General features: G+C 51.7%; 1 protein-coding gene across 1 annotated transcript in view; it reads left to right on the top strand.

Annotated features, from left to right (window-relative positions):
* LOC103615001 (exonuclease mut-7 homolog) overlaps window positions 1–15,937 on the top strand; it is a gene marked incomplete at its 5' end in the record, with an annotated part of 146,384 nt that overhangs the window by 19,493 nt on the left and 110,954 nt on the right. The window contains 7 exons of the mRNA XM_017733415.1: window positions 2,441–2,607; window positions 4,104–4,245; window positions 4,583–4,796; window positions 5,772–5,881; window positions 6,924–7,119; window positions 8,225–8,391; window positions 10,686–10,856. Coding sequence (XP_017588904.1) covers window positions 2,441–2,607; window positions 4,104–4,245; window positions 4,583–4,796; window positions 5,772–5,881; window positions 6,924–7,119; window positions 8,225–8,391; window positions 10,686–10,856 — 1,167 coding nt within the window. The remainder of the gene's footprint in view (window positions 1–2,440; window positions 2,608–4,103; window positions 4,246–4,582; window positions 4,797–5,771; window positions 5,882–6,923; window positions 7,120–8,224; window positions 8,392–10,685; window positions 10,857–15,937) is intronic.

Raw genomic sequence — 15,937 nt, forward strand, 5'->3', positions numbered from 1 at the left:
TCCCCTTTAGAGCAATGTTGGGTTTTTTCTTTTTTTCAGTAAAAAGACAAACAAAGCTATTTTCTGTTTCAGAATGCAGGATGGGATATCTCTGGAGAGATTAACCTTCTTTACAGAGTTGTTTTTTGTGGTTGAAAGAAGAAATCTGTTATCATTAGAATAATATTAAAAAAATCTGCACCTCATTATTTCCAGAAATAAAGCTGCCACAATGAGATTTATTAAGAATTGATTCGGGGTGAACTGAAGAGAGCTCCAACCCCAAAGAGTTTGTGTTCTAGAAAAAAGGCAGGAAGACAATAGGATGGACACAGGGGGAGCAAGAAGAGGGAATTGCTCTGCAATGTTGTAAGAAAATATGTTCTTTTTGGGAAGGACTCTGAGAAGTGGCTTGGCAGATGTGCAGGAGAGTTTAACTCAGCCCCACTTCACGTGTTCAGTGCTTGGCTGAGCTCAGTCACAGAAGGCAGAGAGGGGAGAGAGGCACAAAGGTCACGACTGGCATGGCCAGGGCAGATGTAGAGGGCAAGAAGCAAGAACAGGAGGCCGTGTTCTGTCCTTTTCCTGCCCTGCCCCTTGCCTCGCTTCCCTCCTGTACCTGAGCCCTGGGGAGCTGCTGGACCCCTGCCCTGCTGACCTGGCTCCTGCTGCACCCCCAGCCCCTTGGGAACAGCAGTAAAACTGTTCCTCCACACATCCATGAGAAGAGCTGTGGTTTGGCATTTGGCAGAGTCCCAGGGGTGCAGACAGAGAGCTGAGGCAGCAGTTTTTGTGAGCAGGCTGCTGCTACCTGGGGTGCCAGATCCCTCTGAGCTGTTCTGAGCCTCTGCCCCCTCCTGCACCTCTGGGCAGGGGTCATTCTGTTTTTTCTCCTTGGCTTTCTGTTTGGCTTCCTTTTTACCTTGAGGCCATCAACAGATTCGTTTCCTGATCTCTGGGCCTGCTTTGAAGACAAATTCTCACCTTTTAGTTACTGAAGGAATGTGAGGAATGAGGCCCCATGGCCACAGCCTCCCACCCAGCTGGGAGCTGTTCCTACATGCTGGGGAGAGGGAGCAAAGTGCTGCCATCCCTGGAGCAGGCTCAGGCCCCTGAGCAGTGCTGGTGGGCAGCACAGAGCTCTGGGCAGGGTGGGGATGGACTTCAGTGCAGACCTGAGCATTTCACTCCTCTGAAATTCTCGTTTGTGGTGCCAGTCCTAGAGCTGCAGGTCCTGGGCCACCGTGTAGGGTTTCAGCTTGTGTTAGCAGTTTTCTTGACAATATTAACTTCAAGGGCAGATCCAGGGGTCGGTCAGAGAGGAGGAGTTGCTACGTGGCTGTGGGGGCTCCAGGGTGTTTGCAGCACATGGGAGCTGGCTGGGGAGGAGGAGGGGAACTCCCACCCCATGGAGTTGGTGTGACCCTTGGTGTCACTGTGCTTGTATTTCCTCTCGCACCTGCACCTCTCAGAGGTGGATGAGGCAGAAGAGCTCTGGTGCATCCAGCTGTCACTGTGGGGACTGTCACTGCCCCTTGCAAGTGCCAGGGTGGGCACTGTGCCATGCTCCAGCCACAGCTGGGGTTTGGGTTTAAACCACAGGCAGTGTGAGTTTGTGCCGGTGCCCCCAGGCTCTGCAGTGGGCCAAGGCACGAGTTCCCTTCCTCCAGGGAACAGCTGGGAGCAGGGAATGTCCTAAAGTGCCCTCCCTGTTTGCAGGTGCCAACACGGGGAGTGACACAATGACACCTGAGAGTGTGTTTGTCCCAAAGCAGTGATCCAGCTCTCACCTCCACAGGCGCCTTGAACAGACACAAAGGGAAGAACTCCTTCAGGCAGTCCTGGTTCACCCCAGCTGGCTGTGGGACTGGCACAGCACATTTCATACAGCTGAATTCCAGTGCAGGGTGGCACCCACAGCCCGGGCTCCACCCGCAGCTGTGCCTGGTGCTGGGGGGGTCCTGGAGCCCCCATCTCACAGCACTGGGGGCAGGGGCTGGAGGGGGGTGTCAGCCTTTTCCTGCCTCTGAGCACCACTCAGGAGAGCTTTGCTGAGGTGCCCTTCCTGTCACCTATGGATGTCTGGCGATCCCAACAATCCGTGCAAATGAGTCCAAGGATGGAGGAGACCCCATGCCACTGTCTGCCCTGGAGAGACAGGGAATGTCTGTCCTAAGAAAGCCATCCCAAGAAGATGCTCCAGGGTCTGGAGCCCTCTGCTCTGGAGACAGGCGGGGAGAGCTGGGGGTGCTCAGCCCAGAGAAGGCTCCAAGGAGACCTGTCAGCACTTAAAGGGGGCCAATAAAAAAGATGAGGACAGAGTTTTTAGCAGGACCTGTTGCAACAGAGCAAGAGCTGATGGTTTTGAACTAAAATAGGGGCGATTCAGACTAGATATAAGGAATAAGGTTTTTACAATGAGGGTGCACTGACAGTCTGCCTTCCCCCCCTGCCCCTGCAGAGCACAGTCGGGGAGAACCGCTGGCTGCAAGGGCACCTGGTGCAGTCGCTGCTCCGGCACTGCGGCGCGCGCGGGGCAGCACGGTGGGCACGGCGCTGCCGGGTGCCCCCCGAGATGCTGCCTCGGGCCGTGGCTGAGGAGCTCCAAAAGCTGCACATCCAGGACAGGTAAATCCCCTCTTTGGTGCCTTTCCATGCAGATTGCTTGTCATACAAAGATGGTATACTTGCTTAAACTGTCTGCCATGATGCGTCCTTGGGGACAGATGTTTGCAAAGGCCTCCTCCATGTGCTTGGATCCTGCTGTGGCCCTGCACACGCTGCATTTGTTTGTCATAAGCCTGGAAGTGTCTGTGAAAGGGGCATTTCAAACTCATCCTGAATACACAGAAGCTCTGTGAGATTGCTTCATGCTGCAGGGGGTTCTTACGCTTCCTCTGCCAGATCCACAGTGCAAATATTCATCCATTTTACTGATGCTTTCAAAGTTTACAGGTCTTTCAAAGTTTCCCTAGTTGTTATTTTTTTAATGCTGATGATTTTGGGAAGGTCTCACAGATGGCCTTGAACACTTCATGTTCAGGGATCCTGGTTTTGTGGATCTGCTCTTTCTCCTCCTGCAGATCTGCACTTGTTCAAGCGCTGTGTCACCTCAGGAAATACAACACAGATGTAATCACCCTCAAAACACTTCTCCAGAGAGCCCTTGGCTTTTTTGGAGCACAGGAAACTCTTGCCTGTCTTGGACATGCTCCTGCCTCACTCCAAAGCACTGCTGGAGCTGCCCTCCTCTTCCTCCTCCCTCCTGAAGCCACAGCAGCCGCCAGTTAGGAGCCAGGAGGTTTTTCCATGAGGGATAAGCCCTCAAAACACAAAGGAGTGGTTACAGGAGCATGGCTGAGCCACAGACTGTGCATCCAGAGATAAAACCCATCACTGCATCTCTGTGCTGTGGGAATCCTGTGCTGTGGAGGGAAGGCAGGTGAGGGTGTGCTCTGCCCTGCGTGAGGAGCTGGGACAGATGAATACACCCCTTTGTCCTGCAGTTTACTCATGCAGTCATGATACCTGCTGTGGTAGCTGCTCTAAAGTCAGCAGAGCCGTGGAACCCCATAAAACAGTCTGGCTGCCCTGGCTGTTGAGTAACAAAGCCACAAGTTCCCAGAGGGAGTTCACACTGCACACAACAAGGTGGCACCAGCATATAAATGACATCATCTGTCTCTGGTCACACCACACGGGGCTCCTGAGCTTTGCAGGTGAGAATATTCCTGGAGACCTGAGGCTGCACACCTTCATTAAATATTTTATACAAATATTGACTTCCCCGTGCACACAAACCCACGGGAAGGAGTGTTTGTGCAGGGAGAGCTGCTCTGCTGCAAAATTGGGCACACAGCCTCCCAAACATAAGGTTGGTAAATAGTTTCCCAAATAATGAACCATTTCAAGTCTCTGTGGGAAAGAGACTATCCAGAAATGTGTGATCTGTCCAAGGGAGCTGGATCTTTTTGATTAGTTTCTTTTCTCTGGGAAGGACCTGGGTGTCATGGGGAAAGAGAGGGTCAGGGTGAAATAAGGGGAGTAAAACTTACCCCTCTTGCTCCAGTCCAGGATTTCCTCCCATTGCATGGCTTAAAATTGTTGCATCTGATTCTGTGCAGGGCAGAAGAGGTCACAAAAGCAGATATAATTTATGAGGACAGTAAGAAGAAGGACTATTACCAGCTTCCTATTGCGCGGGAAAAGATTCACTTTCTGCAGACATGGGAGGAGACGCTGCAGTGCTGGGAGAAGGTGCTGCAGGTGAGCGTTACAGGGGTTGGCCTGGCAGGGTCAGGGAGCTGGAGCTCCATGTCAGGCTGGTACACAGGGCTGGATGTGGCCACTGGCATGCCGTGTCTCCCTCCCCAAGCCAAGAACAGCTGCTCCTTTAGGCTGGTCGGGTTTGGGGAAGGTGTTAGGAATCGTGCCAGGGAAGGCTCCCGTGAGCGACACAGGTGCTGTGAGAGTTCCTGTGTCTGTGGCAGTTGGCACAAAGAGCTGCAGGTGTTGGGCAGGAAATGTTCATGTCCTGGACAGGCTCTCCAGGCTCCTCTGAGGCACAGTCAGGCTCTGGGTGCAGAACGTGTCTGTGTTGCAGCCTGGGCAGGTCGTTGGCGTGGACATGGAGTGGAAGCCGTCCTTTGGCATGGTGGGGAAGCCTCGTGTCGCCCTCCTGCAGCTTGCACTGAAGGATGAGGTGTTCCTGCTGGACCTGCCACGGCTCCTCGAGCAAGCTGAGGCAGAGGGGGAGAAGGAGAAGCTTCCCCGTTTCATCCAGATGCTCTATTCAGACGCAGCCATCACTAAACTGGGTAACACCCCTCTCTCCTCCCCACCTCGGGGCTGCACAGAGCCTATTTTGTCATCTTTGTCATTCCTAGATCCTCTTGGTGTTGTCATTCCCTAAATCCACTTGCCATGGAACCAGCTTTTGTAGCCCTAGGTGTTCAGGCACTGCCAGGCCGGGAAGCAGTGACCAGTGTAACTGGGAATGATAGAAATACAGGATCAGGAACCACAGAAAATCCTGAGCTGGAAGGGAACCACAGGGATCATCCAGTCCAACCCTGGCCCTGCACAGACCCCCCAACAGCCCCACCCTGGGCATCCCTGGCAGCGCTGTCCAAACGCTCCTGGAGCTCTGGCAGCCTCGGGGCCGTGCCCATTCCCTGGGGAGCCTGGGCAGTGCCCAGCACCCTCTGGGGGAAGAACCTTTCCCTGCTCTCCAGCCTGACCCCCCCCAACACAGGTCCATGCCATTTTATCTCCCCATTTCAGGTCAGATCCAAGATTCCTGATTTAACTTGCCCTCTCAGACTTGGGGTTGTCCCAGCTCCATACTAAGCCCCAGCTGACACCCAACCTTCAGTGGCTCAGGTAATTCTGGTGGGCAGAGCTCTCTGGGTGTGCTGTCCCTGTCCCAGAGCTGCTGTGCTGGACATCAGAGATCTCTGAATGACCATGCGTGGTTTTTGGAGGCTTTTATCAGGAGCTGCTAAACCTGGATTTCAGGGGCAAATTCATAAATATCTTCCCCAGATTTTAAGTAAGTTGATCTTAAACTCAGCATTTTTCATCCACCTTTCTTCTCCCTTGATCTGCAGGAGTGTTTCTTGGGAACAGAAGAGACAGGAGCCAGTCTTGTTCTCTGTTTGAACAATCTTCCCACCAGTGTTTATAGATATTTTGTCAGCATTTTGACTCTGAACTAGAAGAAGCTGCAGTGCATTAACAGTGATTTGAGTTTTCCACCTGTGTGATTTGGGCTTCTTTTTTTTTGTCTCCAGGTTATGGGATGTCTGGAGACCTCAGCAGCCTGGCAGCCACGTGTTCTGCTCTGAAAGACACGGAGAAGCAAATGCAAGGTGTGGTGGATCTTCTTGCAGTGGACAAACAAGTAAGGATAAACACATGAGATGTGGGAAATGGTGTCTCCTGCATGTGCTGGGGGATAACTGTCCTGAATCCACAGCACTGCCTGTGTGCATCCTGGATTGGCAGGGAGACGGCTGCATGAGTAAACAGACCATTTCCTGCAGAGGGTTTGAGGTGTTGGGATTCTGTCAAGGAAGACAGAAGTATTTTGTTTTCATCAACTAAACCGTTAAAGCTTATGATACTGACAGTTTTTTCATAGCCTTCATAAAAGCTGTGAAAAGCTCTTGGAGACCCAGCTCCATTCAGCCAGGACAAGGTTCCTGAGCACAAGTTATACTTAGGAAGAGTAAGTTCTTGTAGAAATGCTGCTACTCCAAGACATGCATTATTGAAGCAGGTATGATGGAGTTAACGATTTGTACAGAGCTCTGGTGTTCCTAGGAGGGCTGCTGGTGGGTTCAGCACAGGAATGTCTGGTCAGCTGAAGCACAGCTGTCCCTGGGCTTGCACACAGGAGCTTTCAGCAGTCTGCAGAAATGTTAAGCACAACCATTTTAATGGGTGAAATGTACAGAGCGTGTTTGAGGCTGTGGGCTGGGGTGAAGGAGATCTTTGGGATTGATAGCTTAACCTGGGAAATGCTGCAGGGGCTGACACAGCTGCCAGCAGCCATTCAGGACTAGGAGGAGAAAGGTGCTGAACTGCCACTGCTGGTCCTTTACTGAGTGGATGCCCAGCAGCCTCCAGCGTGGTGAGCACCCTGCAGACCCCTAAGGAGCCTCATCCCAGCCCTGCTGCTCTGGTGCAGTGCTGGACAAGAATGCCCTTTTTGCCCTTCCTTGGCTAGGAAACAGATTTCTCTCCAGCAAGTGTTTGTTAAACAAATAACCCGACGCCGTGTTTATCTCCTGCCATCCCAGCCCTTGTCTGAGGGCTGGGGTTCAATGTGCCAGGCACGAGATGGATGTGATAGGGCTGTGCCTGGCCCCACCAGCTGCAACAGGAGGAGGTTTAGGAGCTGCTTTATAACCAGGTGGTTTCTATCTTTTTGTTTCCATCAGCTGCAGTGGAAGAAGGATGGCCGGAAGGTCCATGGACTGTCCCCAGAGCACAGCCACGAAGAGAGAGGGGTCAAGCAGCCAGAGAAGGGACTCAGCCTCCTGGTGCAACACGTGCTGGGAAAGCCTCTGGACAAAACAGAGCAGCTGTCCAACTGGGAGAAGCGGCCGCTGCGGGAGGAGCAGATCCTCTATGCAGGTCTGGGCCCTGGCTGGGGCTGCAGGTGCCCAGGGCAGGCTGTGTTTGGCTGCTCTGTCCCCAGGAAGGTCGTTAAGTAGCAGAGGAAGAAAATGGCTTGGCAGATTAGTTCCTGTTCAGAAGAGTCAGCACATGTTTTGTTTGTCCTTTTGCGGACACGACTTTAATGGTTGAAGTTTAAACTGTCCAGTGATTCATTATTTCCCTTAGGAAGGAATTCCTGTGCTTTGCAGATTTTGTCTGATGAAACATCACCTCAGTGATCCTCCTCTCAGTAACTGAAAGGAGGAAAGTCCACTTCCTTCTGCCTCATTTCACAGCCTTCCTGGGAAACAAATGCTGTGTTCATTTGTCACAGTGAAGTGCTTGTTAGAGCCGGGTTTGAAATGGGCAGATGTGGTGTCAGAAACTGCAGCACAGGCTCAGGGCTGTGGAGGGACCCATAGAGTTTATTGCTGATTACCCCAGAGTCAGAAGTCTGGGTCTAAATCTTTTCCTGGCGCATCAAAGGACAGCCTGCTGATGCAAACCAGCCCTTTGTTAAATTCAACTATCCTTGAAGCTGACACAGTTCCCACAAAAGTTAATCACTGGGACTTGTCAGACTGGCTGGGAGAGTTCTCCCGTTCCCGTTGCAGGGAGCAGCAGCACACGGCCCTGAGTGTGGGCAGGTGATTGCAAACAGCTCGGGCAGTGCCTGCTGAGATACTGCATCTCCTGGGGAAGCTCCCTTCCCATCAAAAGGTGTGATAAGGAGCTGTGGGCAGGCTCGGGACAATGGTGAGGAACAGGGGCTGGCTGGAGCTACCTGGTGGTGGTTGGAAGAGCCACCCTGCAGTTTGCACTGGGTTGTTGGGTTAGAGTGGAGATGGCAGAGCCTGTCACTTTAGGAGCTCCTGCCTTGACCCCCTGTGACCATGGGTTCATCTGGGGTGCTCAGTGAGTCAGTCACTGGAGCTGAGGGTATGACCTGAGGGAGCTGCAGCTTCACAGTTGTTCACAATGGCTTTTACAAAGGTGGGGGCTCTTCTTGCCTCAGGAAAGCCTCTGGTTTACTTTTGAATGAGGCTCATCTGAGCTGGGGCCCACATTCTCCTCCCTGCAGCCTCAGATGCCTACTGCTTGCTGGAGATCTATGAGAGGCTCTGCAAGGACCCCGAGAGCTTCGGTCTGGGTTCAGACCTGACAGAAAGTCTGGTGGAAAAACCGAGCAAAAAACCCAGGGTAAAGAAGCAGCTGAATAAACAAGAAGCACCATCACCTTCTGGACAGGTTTGTAAACATCTTCGAAGAGCTGTTTGTTGCTCAAGACCCCTGCGAGTCACACGCTGCAGCTCTGTCACACCATTCGCTGTGCACGGTTTCTCAGGGCTCTTGCAGCAAACATCCTCCTCACCCCTCCCTCCCAGGACGCTATGCTCTCTCCTTGGCCTGCCTGGGTTCAGCTTTCCCTGCACCTTGAGGTTCACTTGTCTTTGTACCATGTGGGTGCAGATGGGTGTGCTGAGCCCAGTGAGCCTTGCTGGTGGAAATGCTCCTTCCACGTTTCCTCAGTGCTGTGGGTTTGGATTCTGTGGCCAGGGTTTCAAAACTCTGACTTCCTGACTTTTGCTTTTTACTGAGCTTCCACACCTTGCTTTCACACTGGGAATACCTCCTTTATTGTGTCTGGAGTAGAAGTCTGCAAAGTTAAAAGCAAATGATCCATCAAAAATGCCTTTCTGCTGAAGGCTTGTCTCTGCCTCCCTGCCCACCACCGCATTCCATGAGAGGCCTCTCCCCGGAGTTTGTGTTGTGGCAGAGCCTTAAAACTCCACCAGAGCTGTGAAACTCTGCTTAAGTATCTTGGAATGTGACTGGTCCCTCTCAGTAATAAGGTTTTGCGTTTAAAATGGAACCATTCTGTGGTTTGTGCACCTTTGGAAACCTTGGCAGAAATCCCGTTTTGTTACTGCCTGAGAAGCCTCAGTGTGTGTAACTGTGCGTCCTGAGGGGCCCCAGGTGCATGCTGAGCTCCTGAAGTCAGTGGCCCTTGCGTGGCTGGGCTGAGATGCACTGGCTGTGTCCACCTCGTGTGTCAATGTGCAGCATCCCTTGGCCCTCAGCAGCAAGGAGAACAGGGCACTGCTCCCTGAGCACTGTGTTCGTGGGCACGTTGTGTGTTACAGCAGAGCTGGGTGGCTGCTGCAGAGGTGGGGAAAGCGAGCGCTTCAGGCTTCAATCACCTTGGAAACCCACGGGTCATCTTTGTGTTCTGTACAGTCAGATTCATCAGCCAAGAGGCACTTGGTAAAACCTGGACTGGGACACCCAAAAAAGCAGACTTCTCCTGGCTCTGCATCCTGCAGGACTCTTCCCCAAGCTCTCCTTCCCAGTGTTTCCTGGTCCACTCTCTGAAGTGGGGCTAATGACTCTATTCTCCTCTATAAGCTTTTTTTGCTCTCTGCTGGCATGAAACGTGAGAAAAAAAGCTCCATATGACAGTACTGGCCACTGGATAAACACTGGCTGGGAGCCAGCTGCAGCTGCTGCACATCTGTCTGAACAGCAGCAGCAGCCAGGGGTGGTGTCTCCAACTGCCTCAGCTTCAGGGGGCAGCTCCATCCGTGGTCACAGCACTCTGGTGTCACAGCTGCATCCCTCAGGATCCTGCAGGAACTGGTGCCAGCCCAGTCTGCCCAGCGCTGCAGAGCTCTGGGTGCAGGGACCAGCTGCTAGGAGCTGCAGCATCGCACCAGTGGAGCTCCTGGACCTGAGCTGGTTCCCGTGGAGAGCCCAGGTGGAGCTGCCTGGTGTGCCACAGCATTCCCAGCTTGGGGCCAGCTCCTGCAGAGCTGGTCTGCAATGCTGGCTCCCTGCATAGCTGCTGGCCCTGTCCGTCAGTCATCCCAGCTGATCCAAGCTCCTGGAGTCAAAAGCTGGACATTGGAAGTTCCTTAATAACTTCCCTTCTCCATGAATTTAGCTATTGTACTTCTGGGAGCCTCCCAGCGCCAAAGTCCTCCGAGTGCAGGAACTCCCCCAGCAGCAGACATTGGAAATAAAACAAACAGAATTCAGGCACTGCCTATTTTTAACCTTCCAAAGATAACAGAGCTGATGTGGTTGCTTTGTCTACCTGTTTCTACCTCTGTCTGTCAGATCTCTTTCCTGAATCCTAGCTTTGGCACATGTTTATTAATTGCAGACTAATTCAGTAAGGAAACAGCAGCCTTGATGATGTTTCTGTGACTTCTTGAAGATGAATATCTGTGCAGAGCACTGGAGACCAGGCTGGCACTTCTCCAGCCAAAGGCTGCAGCTCCCTGGGTCAGGTGACCAGCTGGTCAGGGAGAGGATGGTGAATTCAGAATTAGCCCCATCATGTTCTGCCCCCTGCCCAGGTGGTGGTGGCAATGTGGACAGGATGAAAGGAGGATCTGGAGGTGCTGCAGAGCACAGGGAAATGGTGACACAGGGGGAAGAAGGCAGCTGGATGTGCTGTGGTGGGTGAACGCAGGGAGGAAAAACACAAATGTACTGGGAATCAGCCTTCTGCTCCTTATGGATCTCTTGCCTTTCTCTAGGAGTGCCAAGGACCCAGAATGGAGCCCTCATGTCCCCCTGCCCCGATCTCCCCCCAGGAGTTTAGCGTGGTGTGTGACAACATGCTGCAGGGCCTGGGGCGCTACCTGCGCTGCCTGGGCGTGGATGTCCAGCTGCTGGACAATGAGGATGACCACAGGAAAGCTGCTGAGGTGAGTGCACAGCTCCCATCTCCATGGGGACGTGATGCTGCTTGCTGGGGAGCTGCACTGGTGCTCAGGCTGCAGAAGCTGCCCTGTGGGTGCCTCCTCCCATCCCTGTGCTGAGTCCCAGCTCTTTGGGTCACCCCGAGCTCTGGCAGCTGGAATCATCTGGTCCCTGCAGTGGTGTGTGGCCTTGGGTCTCCACTTCCAGGAGAGAGGAGGGGAGCAGTGGCTGCTGTGATCTCACCCTTATGTGTGGCTGATTGTGTCACTGGCAGCTGGGGCAGTTCAAGTCATGAGAAGAGCACAAGTGGAGTGTAAAGATCGCAGAATCACAGAATGGTTTGGCTGTGCAGCCCTGGCAGCGCTGTCCAAACGCTCCTGGAGCTCTGGCAGCCTCGGGGCCGTGCCCATTCCCTGGGGAGCCTGGGCAGTGCCCAGCACCTGCTGAGGGAAGAGCCTTTCCCTGATCTCCAACCTGAGCCTGCCCTGACACAACTTCAGGGCATTCCCTCAGGTCCTCTCCCTGTCACAGAGAGCAGAGATCAATGTCCGCCCCTCCTTTTCCCCTCACAAGGAAGTTGTAACTGCAATGAGATCTCCCCTCAGTCTCCTTTTCTCCAGGCTGAACAGACCAAGTGTCCTCAACCATTTCTCATACAGCTTCCCCTCAAGGCCCTTCACCATCCTCATTGCCCTCCTTTGGACTCTCTCTAATGGCCCAGTGTCTGTATGTATATCCAGCGTTGCCCTATCCCAGGTGCAGAATCTGGCACTTTTCCTCATTGAGCTTCATCTGGTTGGTGATTGCCCAGCTCTCTGATTTGTCCAGCTCTCCCAGCAGGGCCTCCCTGTCTTCGAGGGAGCTGACAGAGATATCCAGCCCACACAGTGTGTGCTATCAAGTGTGCACGGATCACCCAGCCTGGTGTGCAGGATGTTTCCTCTTCAGATGTCTGCTTGGCCTGAATCCGGGGCAGGCTCTAACTTCTGCAGAAATAATTAATATCTCCTCCCTGCCAAACTTGCACAAGTCATTTAAACAAACTGGTTCTCAGTGCCTCCCCCCAGAGCCCCGTCTGCACTCCTCATCTCGATCCCTTATCGTGCCACAGACAGGATGTTTGACATTGCTTTCTCTATGGTGACCGGACAAACATCCTTTCACTATCAAAAGCCCTTGGAGTGTTACTGTATTGCAGAGCCTTTGATCTGGGCTTGGATAATCAAAGATAAAAATAGACTCCTCCCACCCTGTTTTGTATCTGGCTGGTCCTGATTGAATCAAAGTTGAATGTTGACCACCCTACGCCCAAAGACTTGGGAATGTTATTGCAAAGGCCAGCAGAGGGTTTGGATCCTGGTCACTGAGTACAAGACAGACAGTTTGGGCGTTGTCCCAGCACAGTCTCAAACTGGTGCCACCAGGAACACCTAAGAGTATACAGCCTTAGTGTTTGTTCTTCACTAAAGTCTTGTCACTCAAATGATTTATCGGTTATATTACACATCTCCTTGTGCCAGGAACTCCTGCAGCACCCGGCATTTGCTCCTTACTGTTCTCATTCCTTCTCTTCATTACAGTGGCTTCAAGCATTGGTGGCCACATGGGTCTGGTCCTTCACCCTCTGTTATTTGGGATCAAGCTTAAAAGCCTGAGAACTTCCCTGGCTGTGCTTGGGCAGTTATGGATTTTATTCATTTTTTTGTTTAGGCTAGCACATGTGGCAGGAATTGGTTTGGCAACCCCCATTGCCATGGATGTGAAACCCTTGTCCTGTGTTCTGCTTCATGTTGTGCTGTTGTTATTGACTAAATGTTTTATCTTGGACATGTCATGGTGAGTTTATCGTGCCAGATCTGCAGAGGTGTGAGAGCAGGGCCTCTGGCACCACGATCCACTGGATCCCTTCTGGCAGACATGATCTAGTGGTGGAGTTGGCAGTGATCCACCCTTTGCACTTATTCCCATAAGCAACATGTTATTCCCAATTAATACAAGATTCTTTACTTAAAATTGTGCCCTGTGCCTGTTGTGTTGCTACCCAGGTCTTTCATGCCCATCCCTGGAAACGTTCCAGGGCAGGCTGGATGGAGGCTCTGAGCAGCCTGACCCAGTTGAAGATGTCCCTGCTCACTGCAGGGGAGTTGGAACAAGATGACCTTTAAAAGATCCCTTCTAAACCAAACTTCTCTTTGCAGAGAATCCTAAACCTATCTTTTGAGTTTTCCAGATAATTGGAAGGAGATGGAAAGGAGGATGTTCCTCTTTTCTCTGCAATTTTGCAGCATGAGGCAGAGCAGTGGGATCCTTCCCATACCAACCCTACAGGATCACCCACCAGCCTGAGTGACTGCAGTAGATCCTGCAGTGTTGTACCTCAGGGGCAGAGCAAAAGTTTTTAAGAGAATGTTGGTAGTCTCTTAGATTTCTAATAAAAGACTCAGTGGAATCCTTCAGTTGAGTTCTGGGCTGGTTTACTTTATTTTTATAATGGACTTTGCTCTTGGTCTTCAAAATCATCCTCATCTCTAAGAATAATCTGATGCTAAGGCAAACCTGGTATCTTTTGAAGTGTGCTAATCACCAGAAGGCAGGTAAAACTGGCTTCCTGAGGCTCCCATGCCGTGGAAGATTTCCTGGCAAGGTTACACCTACCTTCCAAACCTGCAGGTGAACCAGCGAGCTGGAGAGGAGGGCCAGGCTGGATGGATCTCAGGAGCCAGATAGAGCATTGTGCACCCAGATCTAAATTGCCCTAGACTGATACGGAGCCAGGTGACACAAAGGGGATTTTAATCCTGCAGTGAGCAGATCTTCACCTAATGGGGGAATCTAATCTTGGATCTTGTCTCAGCTTTGACTGGCTTTTTCCATATTTTTGATGTAGATGACATTCTCCAGGTTTGCTGGTCTTTTTAGTCTGGTGGGGAGCTAAATTCACAGAGGGCAGATGAAGAACTGTGTTGCTTTTAAGATCAAGACTTGGCTTTTGATGTTTGGTCAGCAGGAGGAGAAGGTCTTTCATTGGAGACCTTGATACAAATGGGTCTGCACTGAGAAACAAAGCTGGATGGATGGTTTGGTGTGACACTTAAGGCCATGTTACAAAACTCTGTGATAACTCCATGCAATTTATACTTTTCAGGAATGCTGAAGAGGAGTTTAGGGTTGCAATACTGGCAGGGCTGGACTGAGGGTGCTCAGAGCTGTTAAGCTCTTGGTTTACTGTCTGTTTTAAAAGATGGGATTACAGGGAGAGGCTCTGGGTTTGGATTGGGTTTTGTGATCCCCTTCTCCAGCAGATCCTTGTCTGGGTGCTTTCCCAGCACATATCCTGGGGCAGACACCTTCTGTCCACTCCCTTTTGATCTGAAGGGGGCCTTGCTGGCCCAGGCTCAGGATCACTGCAAGGGGGACACGGCTTTTCCTGGACTGCAGTTTGGCTCTTCAAGGACATGTGGCATTGCCCAGCATGTGTCTTGCACAGACTTGGCAAAGTTTAACTTACAAATTCACAGCCTTGTGCTGCTGTTTTCTGGAACCTCCTTTGGCCTTGGTTCAGGACGCTTTAGGTTGTCACAAATCATCCTGCTGCTGGTGCTGGCTTGGAAACAAAAGGGCTCTCTCTGCCCTCTCTGCTCAGTCGCTGCCCTTCCAGGTCTCTCTGACAGTAATTCCTGTGGGTTCATTCATTTCTGCAGGATGGAAGTTGGCTGAACAGGCAGGCACGTTACGGGCTGAGCAGTAATACCAACAGATCAGGGAGTGCTTTCTATCCACAAGGTCTGAGCCTTTTCCAGAGGAAGTTGATATTATCTTTGTAATAGATTGTGAAACTGAGGCCAAAGCCCTCTCTGCAGCACTTGGGCTGGAGCACAGGTCCCTGACACCCACGCCAAAATGCTGCCCTGGGTGTTCTTTTCCTCTCGTTTGCATCCCTGACCACACATCCCCCCATGCTCCCAGTGCTGCCTTCCCTTGTTGCTTTTGGAGGAGAAGAAGGAATTGTGCCCTTTTCTCCAGCACATACCCTCTGTGGTCTCAGTCAGATGTGTGCTGTCACATGGCTTTTCTGGCTCTGCATGCTTCTCCCAGTCGTTGTTCCAGAGGCAGAAAAACATGCTGGAAGAGTTATTGCTTTTCTCCTTTTTATTTGATGTTCTTTGCCTGTCTCTGCAGAGCCATTTAGATAAGGGGATTTATCAAGCTTGAACTAATTAACCCTGGATGCAGAAAGTCAGAATGGAGTGTTCCAGCTGTGAAATCCTCAAACTTACCCTGAAGCAGACATGGGCCAGGAGGAATTTCAGATCCCTTTTCCCTTGTCAGCAAATCCCTGTGGTGACCTTTGGCTATTGCCTTACCAGACTTCCCTCACTAACATGCCATGAGGGTGCTGTGGTGGCTGCTCAGTAGCAGGACTGCACAGGGTGTCTCTGCTGCCTCTTCAAGGCTCCTGTTCTTAGAGGTTTTCTTCCTTTCTTGAGAGAGAGGGTTGATTTTGAAAGAAATCCAGTAATTTTGCCTGTAGAAAGACGCTTTAGAAGTTGCTGCCAATCGTTTTCTCAGTGCAGAACTGTCAGCCAAAGAGTGACTTCAGAACAAAAGGAGGGGAGCAGATACCTGAAAGCTCAGGAAGGGGGGCAAAGGAAAAAACAGGTTGTTTAGCTGCCTGCACGGGGCCTTCAGAGCCTTCTCCCCCTTGTTTACATAGGTCCAGTGAGTCTTAAGAGAATGACTACCCATGACAGAGCTTAAAAGTCTTGGTTGGTTTTTCTGGTGTTCCCTGGCTGTGCTTGCTGGTGTCATCTGTCTGGGAAGTGCAGCAGGACTCTGATCCCAAGTGTGTCTTCCTGCCAAGGGTAGGGAGGGATCCAGAGAGAGCTGCTGAACTCTGAACCAGATGAGAGACCTCCATGACACACATCTGGAGTCAGTGAAAAACACGAGGGCTTCCAACAGAATCCAAGCCAGAGGAGAGAAATAACCTCATGCCTACTTCAAAGCACTGATCTCTTGTCAGCAGGATCAGAGCTGAGTCCTGGTTCACATGGGAATCCTTTGGAATCTCCTATTGCTGCAGCCG

This window comes from Corvus brachyrhynchos, unplaced genomic scaffold (genome assembly GCF_000691975.1).
Source record: "Corvus brachyrhynchos isolate BGI_N302 unplaced genomic scaffold, ASM69197v1 scaffold1005, whole genome shotgun sequence".
Lineage (NCBI taxonomy): Eukaryota > Metazoa > Chordata > Aves > Passeriformes > Corvidae > Corvus > Corvus brachyrhynchos.